A 12,343-nucleotide genomic window follows, 5' to 3' on the forward strand; every position below is an offset into this window, starting at 1 on the left:
GCTCACAAGGGCAGCACACAGCTGAGAACATGCTCTACTTCAGAAGGCCTCCTTGCTGCGCCTGTGTGGGCAGGCCCACGCTCCACCCGTCCAGAGGAGGCACGAGGGCCTGGGTTCTGGCTCACCCAGCAGCAGAGGCCCAGCACACGATGTAGAGCCCTGCTTCTCGTGCTCTGGCTTCCCTGCTGGGGAGAGGGATGGGTGTAGGCTCTGCAGCCCTGCTCCTCCCTGTCTTTATAATGCAGAGGCTCACTGAGTAGTCTTGTGGATTTTACTTTTTCCTTTATATTTTTATCTTTTAAAAAATGTCTCCTCTCTCCTTCTCTCTCCTTCCCTCTCTCCCTCTCTCCCTGCACCCCTCCCCCAGGACCCAGGCTTCCCGCGCTCACAAAGGACTCACAGCTCGCTCCGTCCTGGGAGCAAAGTCCAGCTCTGAAGGTGGCATGTGTGTTGGGACAGGAAAGATGGCTCTCCTTAGCGCTGCAGTGTTGCCCCAAGGGACTTCTGTGCTGCTCACAGAGAGCGGGCAGAGGGCATAGCCCGAGCTCTACCAGCACAGACTGGCACAAGGGGGGCCTTGCGCCCATGATGCTGTCAGTGGGACAGGAACGCCAGGTAAGGGACACCGGCAGGCTTGTCAATGTGAATGTGTTCATGTGTGCATGTGTGCACATTGAGGGCCATTCTATATAATTTTTCGGGAAAACAATTTCATAATTAAATTGTGAATAGGGTTTGTCTGCAACCTAGTCCCTGGCCATTTGAGCCTGCTATAGTACACAGCAAAATAATGCGCTGTGCCTCAGGTCACAGGTGAGGTCTCAATGTCTGAGAAGTTGTGATACCCTGGGGTGAGGTTACATCCGCTGACCTCATCTGGTTCTGGAGATCTCAGTGGTAATAGTAATAGGGTCTCACCTTAGGGAAAGGACAAACTTCTCACTAACCTGTCCTCATCAACATAAAGACCATCATTGGCATAAAAGCACCATGACCATGAGTCGTCGACAGTCCCCTCTCAATTTTCCTCCATCAGTGCATGCCAGGGTTCTGGCTGCCTCGTGGCCTTTGGTCTCCTCTGAACACTGGCCACCCCAGGTCCCCACTGCATTGCCAGCTGGCCTCTTGCTCTTTCTTTTCATCCTGTGCTGTAACACCTGGCAGGACACCAAGAGCTCACTGCTGGGTTCCCCCCGTGAACATGCGCAGCCTGCATGTGAGCACATGCCACAGCCTGCCCAGCGTGCTGTGTGTGGCTGAGCATAGTGTAGAAGCTGCCGATGTGGCCCTGGCGTGCTGTGGCCCTAGGCCCCGGTCTGGGTCTCACCACGGGTTCCTCTTTGTTCCCAAATGTCTGTCTCTGTGTAGATGTAGACAGCTGCACACTCAGTAGGGCCTGCCACGTATACCCGGGTGGGCTGGGGTCTCTCTCCTGTCTCAAGGTACCTGCGCAGCAGCTCCTGGCCCCCTCACCTCACTCCTGGCCTGGACCCTGGACCCTCCCTGCTCCCTCAGAGGCCTGGAGAGGGTGCGCCCTGTCCACCCTGCCCCAGGGGAGGCCTTGTACTTTGGGCCTCTTTGGGGACTCCTGTGCTTGCCTCCTCAGGGACACTGTGGGCAGGGGACTGTCTGCTGGTTCCATAGGGTGCCCTGGAAGTGTCCAGACCCAGGCCTGCCATGGAATGCCAATGTTGGTAGTGCCCTGAGCCTCTACTCTTCACCAGCACCAGCAGGCTGAGCCTTGGTCTGCTGTGGCCAGGTTGCCAACAGCTGGGCTCCACAACACTGTCCTCCGCGTTGGGTAGTACAGCCAGGGTCATGACTGCAACGCTGGGCGAGGGCAGGACAGTGGGCCCAGGACTGCCTTAGAGCTCAGCACTGCACCAGCTGTGACCACGCAGGACGCCAGCTAGGGCCCAGGGTCACCCTCTCCCAGGCCAGAGGAGACTCCAGGCCAGCCCAGCATGGAGCAGAAACACACTCCTCAGCAGGGTGCACTCCTTATGCAGCCCGCTGTGGGGAGGGCCTGAGTTGCAGGCCAGGTGGATGTGACTGGGGACCCACCAGCTTAGCATCAGCCTACAAAGCCCAGGGACTCGCCCACCTACACCCCCCAACCATTGATGGCACAGTGTGGAGCGAGGTGCCACCTACTGGGGACAGTGGGAAGAGGAGCACAGACAGCCCAGGCCTCAGTGTTCAGAGCACTGTGGAGGGGGCCCAGGGACTGCTGCTGCCCCAGCTCACCTGTGTCACCTGGGATGCTGTGCCTTCAGCCCCTGTGGTGGCTGCAGTGCGTTCAGTCCACAGTACCCCTCGGCAGCCCCTCAGTGTTGTGGTGTTGGGGGCCCAGGGCCTTCTCACCCATTCCTCTCCCAAAGCTGGCAGACCAGCATGGTGAGGGTCATTGTCTGCCCGAGAAAGGAAAGATGGTGGCACCGCATTGGTGTGCAGGGTGAGGGCAAGCACCCGATTCTCCAGTGCCCAGGTGACGCTGTGTAACGACCAGTCCCACGAAGCTTCAGGGAGCCACGACTTCACCCACAGGCAACACAGAGCTCCGGGAAGTCACCACATAGCAGCTGATACATGCAATCTTGGGCGAAGGACTCTGAAAATAGCTGTTTTAAGGAAAGCAATGACTTCAAGACAACAGGAAATGATTCGGTGTTCCACTGGGGAAACGTAATAGGCTGGCAAGTCCGTTTTTCTGTGTGAGTGGGGTTGTGGAGACCAAAGCTGGGCCCGAGGATGCTAGACAAGTGGTCTACCATGGAGCCAACATCTCCAACGCTGAGATTTGAATGAAAACCCCAGAAACTGGTCTAGGGAGATAGCTCAGAGGCCCAAGCGCCTGCCTGGGCAGTACAAGGACCTGGGTTCAATTTCTAGTACTGCATGCTGAGTCAGCCCTGCACTGGGCCAGCCACTGAAACTGGGCATGGTGGTGCATGCCTCTAACTCCATTTCTGGGGAGGGGAGACAGGAAGATCACCATGAGTCCAAGAAGCATAGTGAGACCCTGTACCAAATAAATAAATAAAAATTAAAAGAAATATATTAAAGAAAAAAAAAACCCAGAAATCCTTGAGTGGAAATGTACACTAAGTGAAATTAAAAGAGGGCTGGCTAGACAGCTCAGCAGACTAAAGTGCCTGCTTAGGCAGAGTGCAGTGGCTGGGGTTCGATTCCCGGTGTGCTGTGCTGGCCCTGCCTGCAGGGCGTGCAGAGATGGCAACTGAGAGTGGGCATGGTGGCGCACGCCTGTAATCCCAGCACTTAGGAGGCTGAAAACAGGAGAATCACTATGAGTCTGATCTATGTAATGAGACCCCGTATGCCCTGTAAATTCTGTATTTAATACAGAAACAAAAAAAAAAAAAGAAATTAAAAGGCCTCAAAACTAGAGCAGAAAGCAGAAAGAATTCTTGGGCTCCGAGACAAACTAGTCAGACATGCACATCTGGAGAAGAGACAGAAAAAGAAGTGGAAAGAGAATGGTGGGCGCTCACAGGCCCTTTGGGCCAGCGTGAAAAGCCAAGTCTTGAGTTGCCGGGACTCATGAGGGCCTGGAGAATACCTACGGAAGGAAAGCTTTTTCACAGGCAGAATAACAGAATCCTCTGACACCTAGAGAAGAGTAGAAGTATCCAGGCACAGGAAGGCAGAGGGCGCCAGTCAGGTTCAGGTCAACCACATCTACTCCGAGACACGCTATAAGCAGGCTCTCAAGGGCCAAAGGTAGACGCAGAGTCTCAAAGCAGCCTCAGAAGAGAAACCAACAGCACGTGCGCGCCCCGACTGCCCCAACAGCAGACTCTTCAGAGAAACTTTGCAGGCCACAGTAGAGCGGAACGGGATTCTCACAGTGGGGAAGAGGGACTCCTGCGACGTCCAGCCAAGCTGTTTTTATAAACGGAGGGAGGCAGACAGACAAAAGCTGAGCATTCATCACCATTAGCGCTCTACCACAGGAAGGCTGAGGGGCGCCCCTGTGAAGTGAGAGGTGTTGGTGCTGAGACAGAATCAGAAGGCATAAAAAGAGCAACCTGCAGACAAAGCGGAAGCCATAAACATGGTGTGTAAGGCATTCAGGTTTTATTTTGAAGGCTACAACCGAAAAAAAAAAAAAAATTAGCAGTTTAAAAGGTAGGCTAAGTAAGAAGGCACGCAGTGGGAGACCAAGAATCCACCGTGTGGGGAGAATTGGAGGGCAAGAGCTATTTATGGGCAATTTTTGTGTTTTCTTTCTTTTCCAATATGTTAAATTGTACACCATTTCAAAATGTTCTTTTATAATTAAATATTTTTGTAAGCCTCACGGTAGCCACAAAACAAATCTCTGTAAAGTACAAGCTAAAAATAGCAACAAATCACAGCACATTAGGAGAGTAAATAATGTGATTTCAAAAGACGGCTACCCAGGCCTGCCATGCAGGCCCCGCCTCTGCCCCGGGCATGGGGGTGAGGGTGGCGCATGTGCACCTGTAATCCCAGCTCTTGGGAGGCTGTAAACAGGCGGATCACTATGAGTCCAATCTAGTAGTGAGACCCTGAACAGCCTGTAGCCCCTTCCCTAAAATACAAAAAAAGAAAAGAAGAAGACTGTAAAAGACAGAAAAGAACTACAATAAAACTAAGAAATGAATAACAAAATAACAAACACAATGGTGAATTTGATTTCTAGGCTGATCAAGGCAGGAGGAGATGGACCAGGAGAGGGTAGTATTGTTCTAGTCTTATCAGACAGCAGCTGCACAGGGTTGTACAAAAGGGGAGTCATTCACGATGGTGCACGCCTGTAATCCCAGCACTCCGGGAGGCTGAGGCAGGAGGATCACAAGTTTGAGCCTAGTCTGGCCAACTTAGTGTCTTAGCAAGAGCCTGTCTCAGAATAAAAAAATAAAAAGGGCTGAGCTGTCGCTCAGTGAGGAGGGAACTCCTGGGAGGTAGTGGAATCACAGGGGGCATTTACTTGTCAAGGTAAAGCTGCTCAACAGCAAGGTGGGAGTTTTGGGTCAGAGTTTATAGCCACAGACAGGGATTGTGTTTCTATAACCAGCAGAGGGCAGGTGAGGTCCCACAGTTATGTAAAGCGATGGTCCTAAATGGCTTAACATATGCTTCAGTTTTATTTAAAGCAACCGCATGTGTGAGAATTTATCAAATATGTATAGAAATGTACTTAAATGTGTGCAACCTTAGAGACCAATAATACATTTCATGTCTTTAAGTTATTACAGAATTACAATGGAAACTCCATATTCCATCATCCTCGAATTGTGTCAATTTAAGATTAAGGACAGTAACATTTGGCTGAAACTAAACTGCTGTTCTAAAATCAATATTATACCTCCCACTATGCATTGATTCTCTTGATTTGGTCTCTGCATACCTACCCAGCCCTACATGTTGGGGTGAGCAGAGTGTGAGACCCTAACCCTACTCTTCCATATTCAAAGGTCGTGTGGGAGTGATCAGCGAGGTTCCCATAGGATCCAAGCACTGAGGATGGGAGATAAGATTACCATGAGTGGGCTCATGGGGTTGCACAGGGCCAAAAGGTGGGGGACAAGGTCTGGCCCTGGCGGGCTATGGCTGGGCCTCTGGTGCCCTGTGGACTGGGCATTGCGGTGGGGTGCTGGGTTTCTGAGGAGCAGCACGTGTGTGTGGGACAGCACAGTGGCTGCAGGATGGAGGTGGGTGAGGATGTGTGGCCTGGGTGGGCAGGGTGCTCTGATTAGGGTAGGAAGAACCTGCGAGGGCTCCTTCCTTCCGGGTCCTCCTGTGGCGCAGGGACAGCATCTTTGACCCCCAAGGATCTTCTGGGCATACAGGAAGATCTCCAAGTGAGTCCTTGACCTTCCTTCACCAGCAAGTCTTTCCCAGGCTCCTCTTTTCTGAGCGAGCTAGGCCTCAGAACAATCCTGAGAAGCATGAACCCCTTCCTAATAAGATCAGCCTAATTTGGATGTGTCAGGTGTCAGATGCCTCATCTATGCGTGTGTGTGTCGCGCGTGCACATGTGCATATGGGGACTGAACCCACGGCTTTGACACTAAAGCTGCATTGCATTCCCAGCCCACTCCCTATTTCTTGGGAATTTGAGACAGGTCCTTAATAAATTGATATTTTCCCAGACTGGGCCTGAATTTGTGATCCTCCTGTCTCAGCCTCCCAGAGAAGCGTGAGCCACCATGTGCGGCTCTGTATGTTTGAAGACAGGAACCCGCAAGCCCAAGGAAGAACAGCTGAGCAGGACTGCGCCTGTTTAGGCATGAAATAGTGCAGGCAGGCGAAGCGGGAACGAGCCTCGCTGCTCCAGGCAGCTGTCCCCAGCCTTGCTCCTCCCGGCTGGTGGCCAGAACAACCACGGTGGTGGGGTCCTCCAAGATTCCTAGAGCGAATGCGAGGGCAGACACAGCGGGGGGAGGGGGTGGCGTGATGACGCACTTCCGGCCCAGCCACCTTATCTTACCGCCCCCGGCGCAGGGCCTCCTTTCTGAGGGCTGCTGCCTGGAGTCTCAGTTGTCTCTTGTGGAAAGTTCTAGAGGCCACCCGGCGCTACGGTGAGTCGCGCTGAGGGCGGGACAGGTCCCTGAGGGCGGGTAACTCGTCCGTGCAGTGGGCTGCGTTGGCTGGGGCGAGGGGGGCGCTGCCCGGGAGCCGCCGGCTCTGAGGGGGTCTGGCGTCGACGGCCTCAGGAAGCCTCGTCCGTGTGGGCCCCGGTCACCGGTGCCCGCAGCCTGCCCAGTCCGCTGCTTCCTGCCCGGCCGTGTCTGGCGGTCAGGCTGCGGTGGCCCCGCCGTTGGGCACGATGGCGCCGTGGCTGGGAGGCAGAGCCGCCGGAGCCACGCGCGTGCTTCCCGCCAAGATGGCGGGCGCCGCCCTCCTCTGGGCGGGGCGCAGCGGCGCGTGCCGGCCGGTGAGGTGTGGGCGTGTCCACCGGTCGGCGTCTGCGCGGGAGTTGGCGTGTGCACGTGTGATTACTTGTTTGCCTCTGCTCACCTCTGGTGAACCGCGAGTCCGAAGCTGCGTGTTTGACGTGGTTCTTTGCGTGTGAGAGAGACATGAGATTACTGACGGGGCTCGCCTGACGCCCTCCCATCAGGCTCTACTCCTTATTTTACTTTTTTTTTTTTTTCCAGTTTTATGTATTTGCTGCAGGGTCTGCCTACGAAGCTCAGACTCGTAGTGAAACTCCTAGCTCAGACCCCCTTCCCCCAGCGCAGGTATTACAGGGTGTGCCACCACGTGCGCCACCGCCCAGTCTCGTTGGGGGTCAGTGCTCCTGGGGGCTGGGGCCTGGGGCCTGCACTGCAGGTGGTTCCGGGATCGAACCCTGGTCCCTGCACTTGCCTAAGCAGGCATTTAGTCCACTGAGCTATCTTGCCTGCCCCTTCTCACATTTACTTGACTGTTGTTCTGTTGTCGCAATCTGATGATCATTTTGTAATCAGTTGGCTTAAATAGGTGGTTTCTGCCAATAGTGGAGGGTGTTTCTTGCAAGTTTACTGCCCTCTTTTTGAGGCTTTTCTTTATGGATCAGCTTCCACGTGCTTTTCCTTATAAAAAAGTAGAGTGTTTTGTGGGTGGTTTCCATTGCTGTTCTTCCAGTTGATTTGCTTTTTATTTTATTCTGTATTTAGGATAGGGCTTACAGGGTCTCACTACATAGATCAAACTCATCGTGATTCTTCTGTTTTTAGCTTCAGCTTCCCAAGTGCTGGGATTACAGGCGTGCACCAACATGCCTTCTCAAATCTCGCCCCAGGGGCAGGGTTGGCATGGCAAGCTGGGAATCAACCCTGGCTGCTGCATGCTGCCTAAGTAGTGATTTGCTTTTTAGATTATCAGCTGTATAGATGAGACCTTTTTGCTTAAGTTTTTTTCTTTCTTTTTTTCCTTTGGCAGAACCAGGGATTGAACTCATGCCCTTGTGCTTGCCAGGGAAGCGCTTATTCTACTGAGCCATCTCCCTGGCCTCAAGTTTTTTTTCTCCTTTTAAAAGGGCCTCATTATGTCTTTTAGGCTGACCTTGAACTTACTATGTAGCCCAGGTTGGCCTCCCAACTTGAAGCTATCCTCCTGCCTCAGCCTCTCAGGAACTGGGATCGTAGGCCTACGCCAGTTTAAGTTGTTTTATGTGTCAGTCCTGTTAAGTACTTACAGGAAGATTGTGATACCATGGTAATTTTAGAAAATTACAGCACACAACTACAATAGGTACTTAATTTAGTATAGATTACTGACTTTGGATAGAAATCCTGTGTGACTTGTGTGGCAGTACTTGTGTGGGTCTATATTGTGTTTTCTTTGGAAGTCCAGTTTTGCCCACTTCTCATTACTAATTCCTTGAATGACCTCTAGTTCCTTTCTGCATTCCCTTGTGTGCTTGGTATCTCACATGAGTCTAGAATAGCTGCTGTAACAAGCAATACCTGAAGAAGAGATGATAGTTCACATAGCCTTCCAAACAGGATGGGTCAGTAGTATTTAGGAATTGTGTTAGGTAGAGTTACTAATAATATAGGGGAAAAAAATTCCTAATCTGAAAGGTACCTGAGATGAGTTTGTGTTCTCTAAAACTGAAGAATGAATTTTAGGAACAAACAGAGGTTAAGAGTAGAATATATTGATTGGGGGAAAGAAAGCTTCTGTCCCAGAGAGGGATAGAAGGGGGGCCTGAGTGGGTAGTTGCCAGGAAGCTGTCTCTTCCAGGGACTTTTATAGAATAAAACCATGTGGTGAGGTGGGTGTATGGTGGTGGAGAACATGGGAACTCGCTTAGGTGGGCATGAGGTGGGACAAAGCTATGGTCAACCAATGAAATTACAAGCACCATTGCTCAGGTAAAATTATTAAATCCAGTACCAAATGGGGAAGCAAGTCAAGTAGCAAGTGGGCATGAATACGGGACAGGATCTCTTCCGGTTGGAGGTTGAATCATTGACTAATTTGGGCTCTTTCAAGGTGATTGATACCTATTTAGAATATCCATCCTTGATGTCCATCCCTAGGGAAGTATGTGACTGTATTTACTTTTTTGTCATGAGCTCTGGGCCACATCGGGAAGGGTCTGTCTCTTCCAAAGTTGTAAGGTCACCTTGTCTTCCATATTGTCCTTGAGGGCCTGGCCCTGTCTGATTGCCTATAATATTTCTAATTTAGCTGCCTACAATGTGATCATTAATGTTTTATCTTCAGGTCCTGAGACCTTTGCCTCTCCCTAAAGAATAAAAGATCATATGATGGCAGGTGTGTCCAAACCCAAGGTGAGCTGGCTTTCATTGTACACACTTATATGTATGTGCATTCGTAAATGTTTTTGTCTGTTTGCATACTTTGCACGTGTTTACATAAATATGGAAGATATTTCGTGTGCAAATTTTTTCCTGACATTTAACTTACATTCAACACAAGTCTTAACTGTATTGCTTGTTTTTTAGACATGTATAAATCTGCATTACCATCTTCATTACTATCATATCAAGGTCTAGAACATTATTAGCAACCCAAAAGCCTTTTTTTATGTCCTCCTTAGCATTTTGTTACTCTGTTATGGGTCAGCTCAGCAAAGTAACCAGATCGCAATCCACATTGGAATTTAAAGAGCCTGTATTACTGCGCTCAGGACCATCAGTCAGTTCTTGTGCAGAAACTGAAGGGCACCTAGCCTGGGAAGGGGTTTTTAAAACAAAAGACCACATCCTGTTTGGTAAAACAAATTCATAACTTGATACAGAACAACACCTTCAGGGTCAGCGTGACCATTACTCAACATATTTTTCTGGGATCATTGTTCATTTCCCTGCACGTGAAGTTTTTGCACAAGAGGTCACAAGGAGTTAAGCACATCCAGCTGCTTTTAGAAGATACTTCTTAAGCTGACTATGCTTACAGAAAAATGGTTACGGGAGGAAGCCTATCCTAGTAAAACAACAAATAGTCTCTAGTTACTAAACAACTTTGGAGGATGAGTACACATTCTTTATCCAACAGAAAGCACAAAGTTTACAATCATAGTACAAAATTTAGTTAACCCATTACACTGATCTCTATTATTGTAGATTTTGTTTGTTCTGGAACTTGGTGTAAATGGAATCTTTCAACATGTACTTGTGTGTCTGCTTTTTTCATGAATCATTTCTGTGAACTTGGCACTCATGCTGTTGCATATACCAATGTTTATTCTTTATCGCTAATTTTCTATCATTTGAGTATACCACATCTTATCTCTCCATTCTATTATAGATGGACTTTAGTTGTTTTCTAGGACAGACAGCAAAGCAGGATTGGAAAATGGCAGAAATATGAGTAACCCAGATAACCCCTGGAGTGTGTACTCAGCTAGTGAGGCATGGCACAAGGTGTTGGTCACTTTCTTTCACGGTGTGCAGTCCTCAGATTCAAACTCAGCTGCTGCACAGCAGGTTCAGCTATAGCTCACATGGTGAGAAGCTCACAATAGAGATATGTTTTTCTCTGGAGAAGTGAGTTCTGACTTACTGACTTACATTTAATAGCTTTCTATTACCAGACTTCCACATTTCACACAAAACTACTGTCATCATATGTGCTTTTCACCAGGCTTTCAGTGCCAGTTTTGACATCATACCTTGAAGTTTGAGTGTAGGATTTGTTTTCAGGACTTGGAGATTTTGGATGATGTGGAGATGCCCTTCAGTGAGAATGAATGGGCCAGCCTCACGTCTGTGGGGAATGCCCTGTACGCAGAAGTGATGGCGGAGAACTGCAAGACCGTGGCTTCCCTGGGTAAGAGTGCCATGCTGGCTGTCTGTGCCTAGGCTCTTGGTGGTGGAAGGGCCTTCCTTTATTAGAAGGCCTCACATGGCAGTGTCCATGATGGGCAGATGGGGAAAGCTCTGGGGTGTACTGACCTCCAAAGAGTATTCCTTTTTTAGTCATACAGTTATTTTTCTTCCCTTCCTGCCTTAGAAGTGATGCTCTGGGCCCATCAGGACTTGAGATACATCTTGGCGCCTTTACCCTAACAATGAATATGCAGATTATCTTGAGAGAACTGGTTCCTTTGTCTACCCTTAGGAATTTCTCTTAGGAGCCATATACTTGTTCTCCACCATGAGAATTTAACATTCTAACCAAGAAAGTCTTGTTTCCCCTGAAGTAGGGATCCACCTCCCATGGTATTTCAGGTTCCCATGGAGCACCTCTGATGCTTCTTCCTGTGTCCCTTCTGAGACTGTAGAGTCCCTCCTACAGTTCATCCAGGAATCACTGTCCCTGTCTCTTCTGCTTGTCTCTGAAGTCTCAGGATGAAGTCGACCTTGTGACTTTGTTCATCATTGTGTCACTTTTTCTTCTTAAGCTGCAGCGTCCATAGATAGACCTGATGCGAACCTGGCACTGGAGGAAGAGAGGGATGCCCTCATCCAGAGGGGCTGGGAGGTTGGTCTTGCTGGTAAGTTAAGCAGGGCTGTGTTTTCCAGCTTGTCTTATGCTTCTCCCTTGGTTACATTAAAAGGAAAGACACATGTTTTCCATGCCCAGCACTGTGGACCATACATCAGGCCCCTTATGTCCATGACTGGTCTGTGTTTCCTTTTAAACTGTTGAGGACAGCGCTCTGCTTCAGTGTTTTACATGATGCAGGGCTTTTTTATCTTTGGGCAAATGAAAGTTTTTGTAAATACTGGTTATGTGGGATCACCTGTTTAGTTTTTCTTGTTTTTACAAAATCACAAAATTTTAATTTGTAGTATTGTCCACTAACCTATAGAAGAATGTAACTTAAGTTTTGCTTTTCATGACAAATTAATGTATCACAATTTACATTTTTATGCTGAACTATTTTAAGACATCTTACTGATACAGTTTTTGTTTCCACTAGAGTACATCACAAAACTAAGAAGATATACTCGCCTAATTTACAGACATTTCATCCAATACGATGAAAGATTTCTGGAAATCCTCAGTGTTGAGCAGACAAGACAAAAGTTAGTTGTTGACCTTTTCTAGTTTTCCTTGTAAAAAGTTAAGAGCCGCCTTAAACTACGGCAACTGCACTTTTTTTTTTCCTGTAAATACCTGGATTTCCATAGATTCTGTGTTCATTAAAGTTACTTGTTCCTGTTGTGCAAAGCAGGCTGCCGTGTTCTTATTCACATAGCTTACAGAGATAGTCATAAGCCGCCATAATCTTCTCATTTAGCATGTACAATTCAGTGCTGTTCAGTATTCATCCATAAGAGTAGTGCAAAAATCACAGTCTACATTTAAAGTGTTCTGTTGCCATCCCCGCGGCCTATGGTATGTTCAAGTCCCATTTCCTTCTTCACCTGCCAGTTCTACTACAAAAAGG

The 12,343-nt window shown here is 49.0% G+C and overlaps 1 protein-coding gene across 3 annotated transcripts; it reads left to right on the plus strand.

The window, feature by feature from the left end:
* The first annotated feature begins 391 nt into the window (after positions 1–391).
* Positions 392–12,123, plus strand: LOC111812501 (zinc finger protein 30 homolog). Of its 3 annotated transcripts, XM_023700755.1 has the most exons (6): positions 392–615; positions 6,493–6,569; positions 9,208–9,275; positions 10,650–10,776; positions 11,351–11,443; positions 11,873–12,123. In XM_023700755.1, the coding sequence occupies exons 3-6, from the start codon at positions 9,249–9,251 to the stop codon at positions 11,998–12,000; spliced, it is 375 nt and encodes a 124-aa protein (XP_023556523.1). In that variant the 5' UTR covers positions 392–615; positions 6,493–6,569; positions 9,208–9,248; the 3' UTR covers positions 12,001–12,123. The 3 variants fall into 3 exon arrangements, with proteins under 3 accessions (XP_023556523.1, XP_023556521.1, XP_023556520.1); XM_023700753.1 differs by lacking the exon at positions 6,493–6,569; XM_023700752.1 differs by lacking the exon at positions 392–615 and having other exon boundaries at positions 6,471–6,569.
* Positions 12,124–12,343: the final 220 nt, after the last annotated feature.

Source organism: Octodon degus, unplaced genomic scaffold (genome assembly GCF_000260255.1).
Source record: "Octodon degus isolate 3935 unplaced genomic scaffold, OctDeg1.0 scaffold00126, whole genome shotgun sequence".
NCBI classification, from domain to species: domain Eukaryota; kingdom Metazoa; phylum Chordata; class Mammalia; order Rodentia; family Octodontidae; genus Octodon; species Octodon degus.

What these genes read in the sequence shown, in the direction of transcription:
- LOC111812501 (XM_023700755.1), top strand. Translation starts at nt 9,249, where the DNA reads ATGATGGCAGGTGTGTCCAAACCCAAG. An exon ending in CAGGTGTGTCCAAACCCAAG is followed by an intron (nt 9,276 to 10,649) that starts GTGAGCTGGCTT and finishes ATTTGTTTTCAG; the next exon opens with GACTTGGAGATTTTGGATGA. An exon ending in CAAGACCGTGGCTTCCCTGG is followed by an intron (nt 10,777 to 11,350) that starts GTAAGAGTGCCA and finishes TTTCTTCTTAAG; the next exon opens with CTGCAGCGTCCATAGATAGA.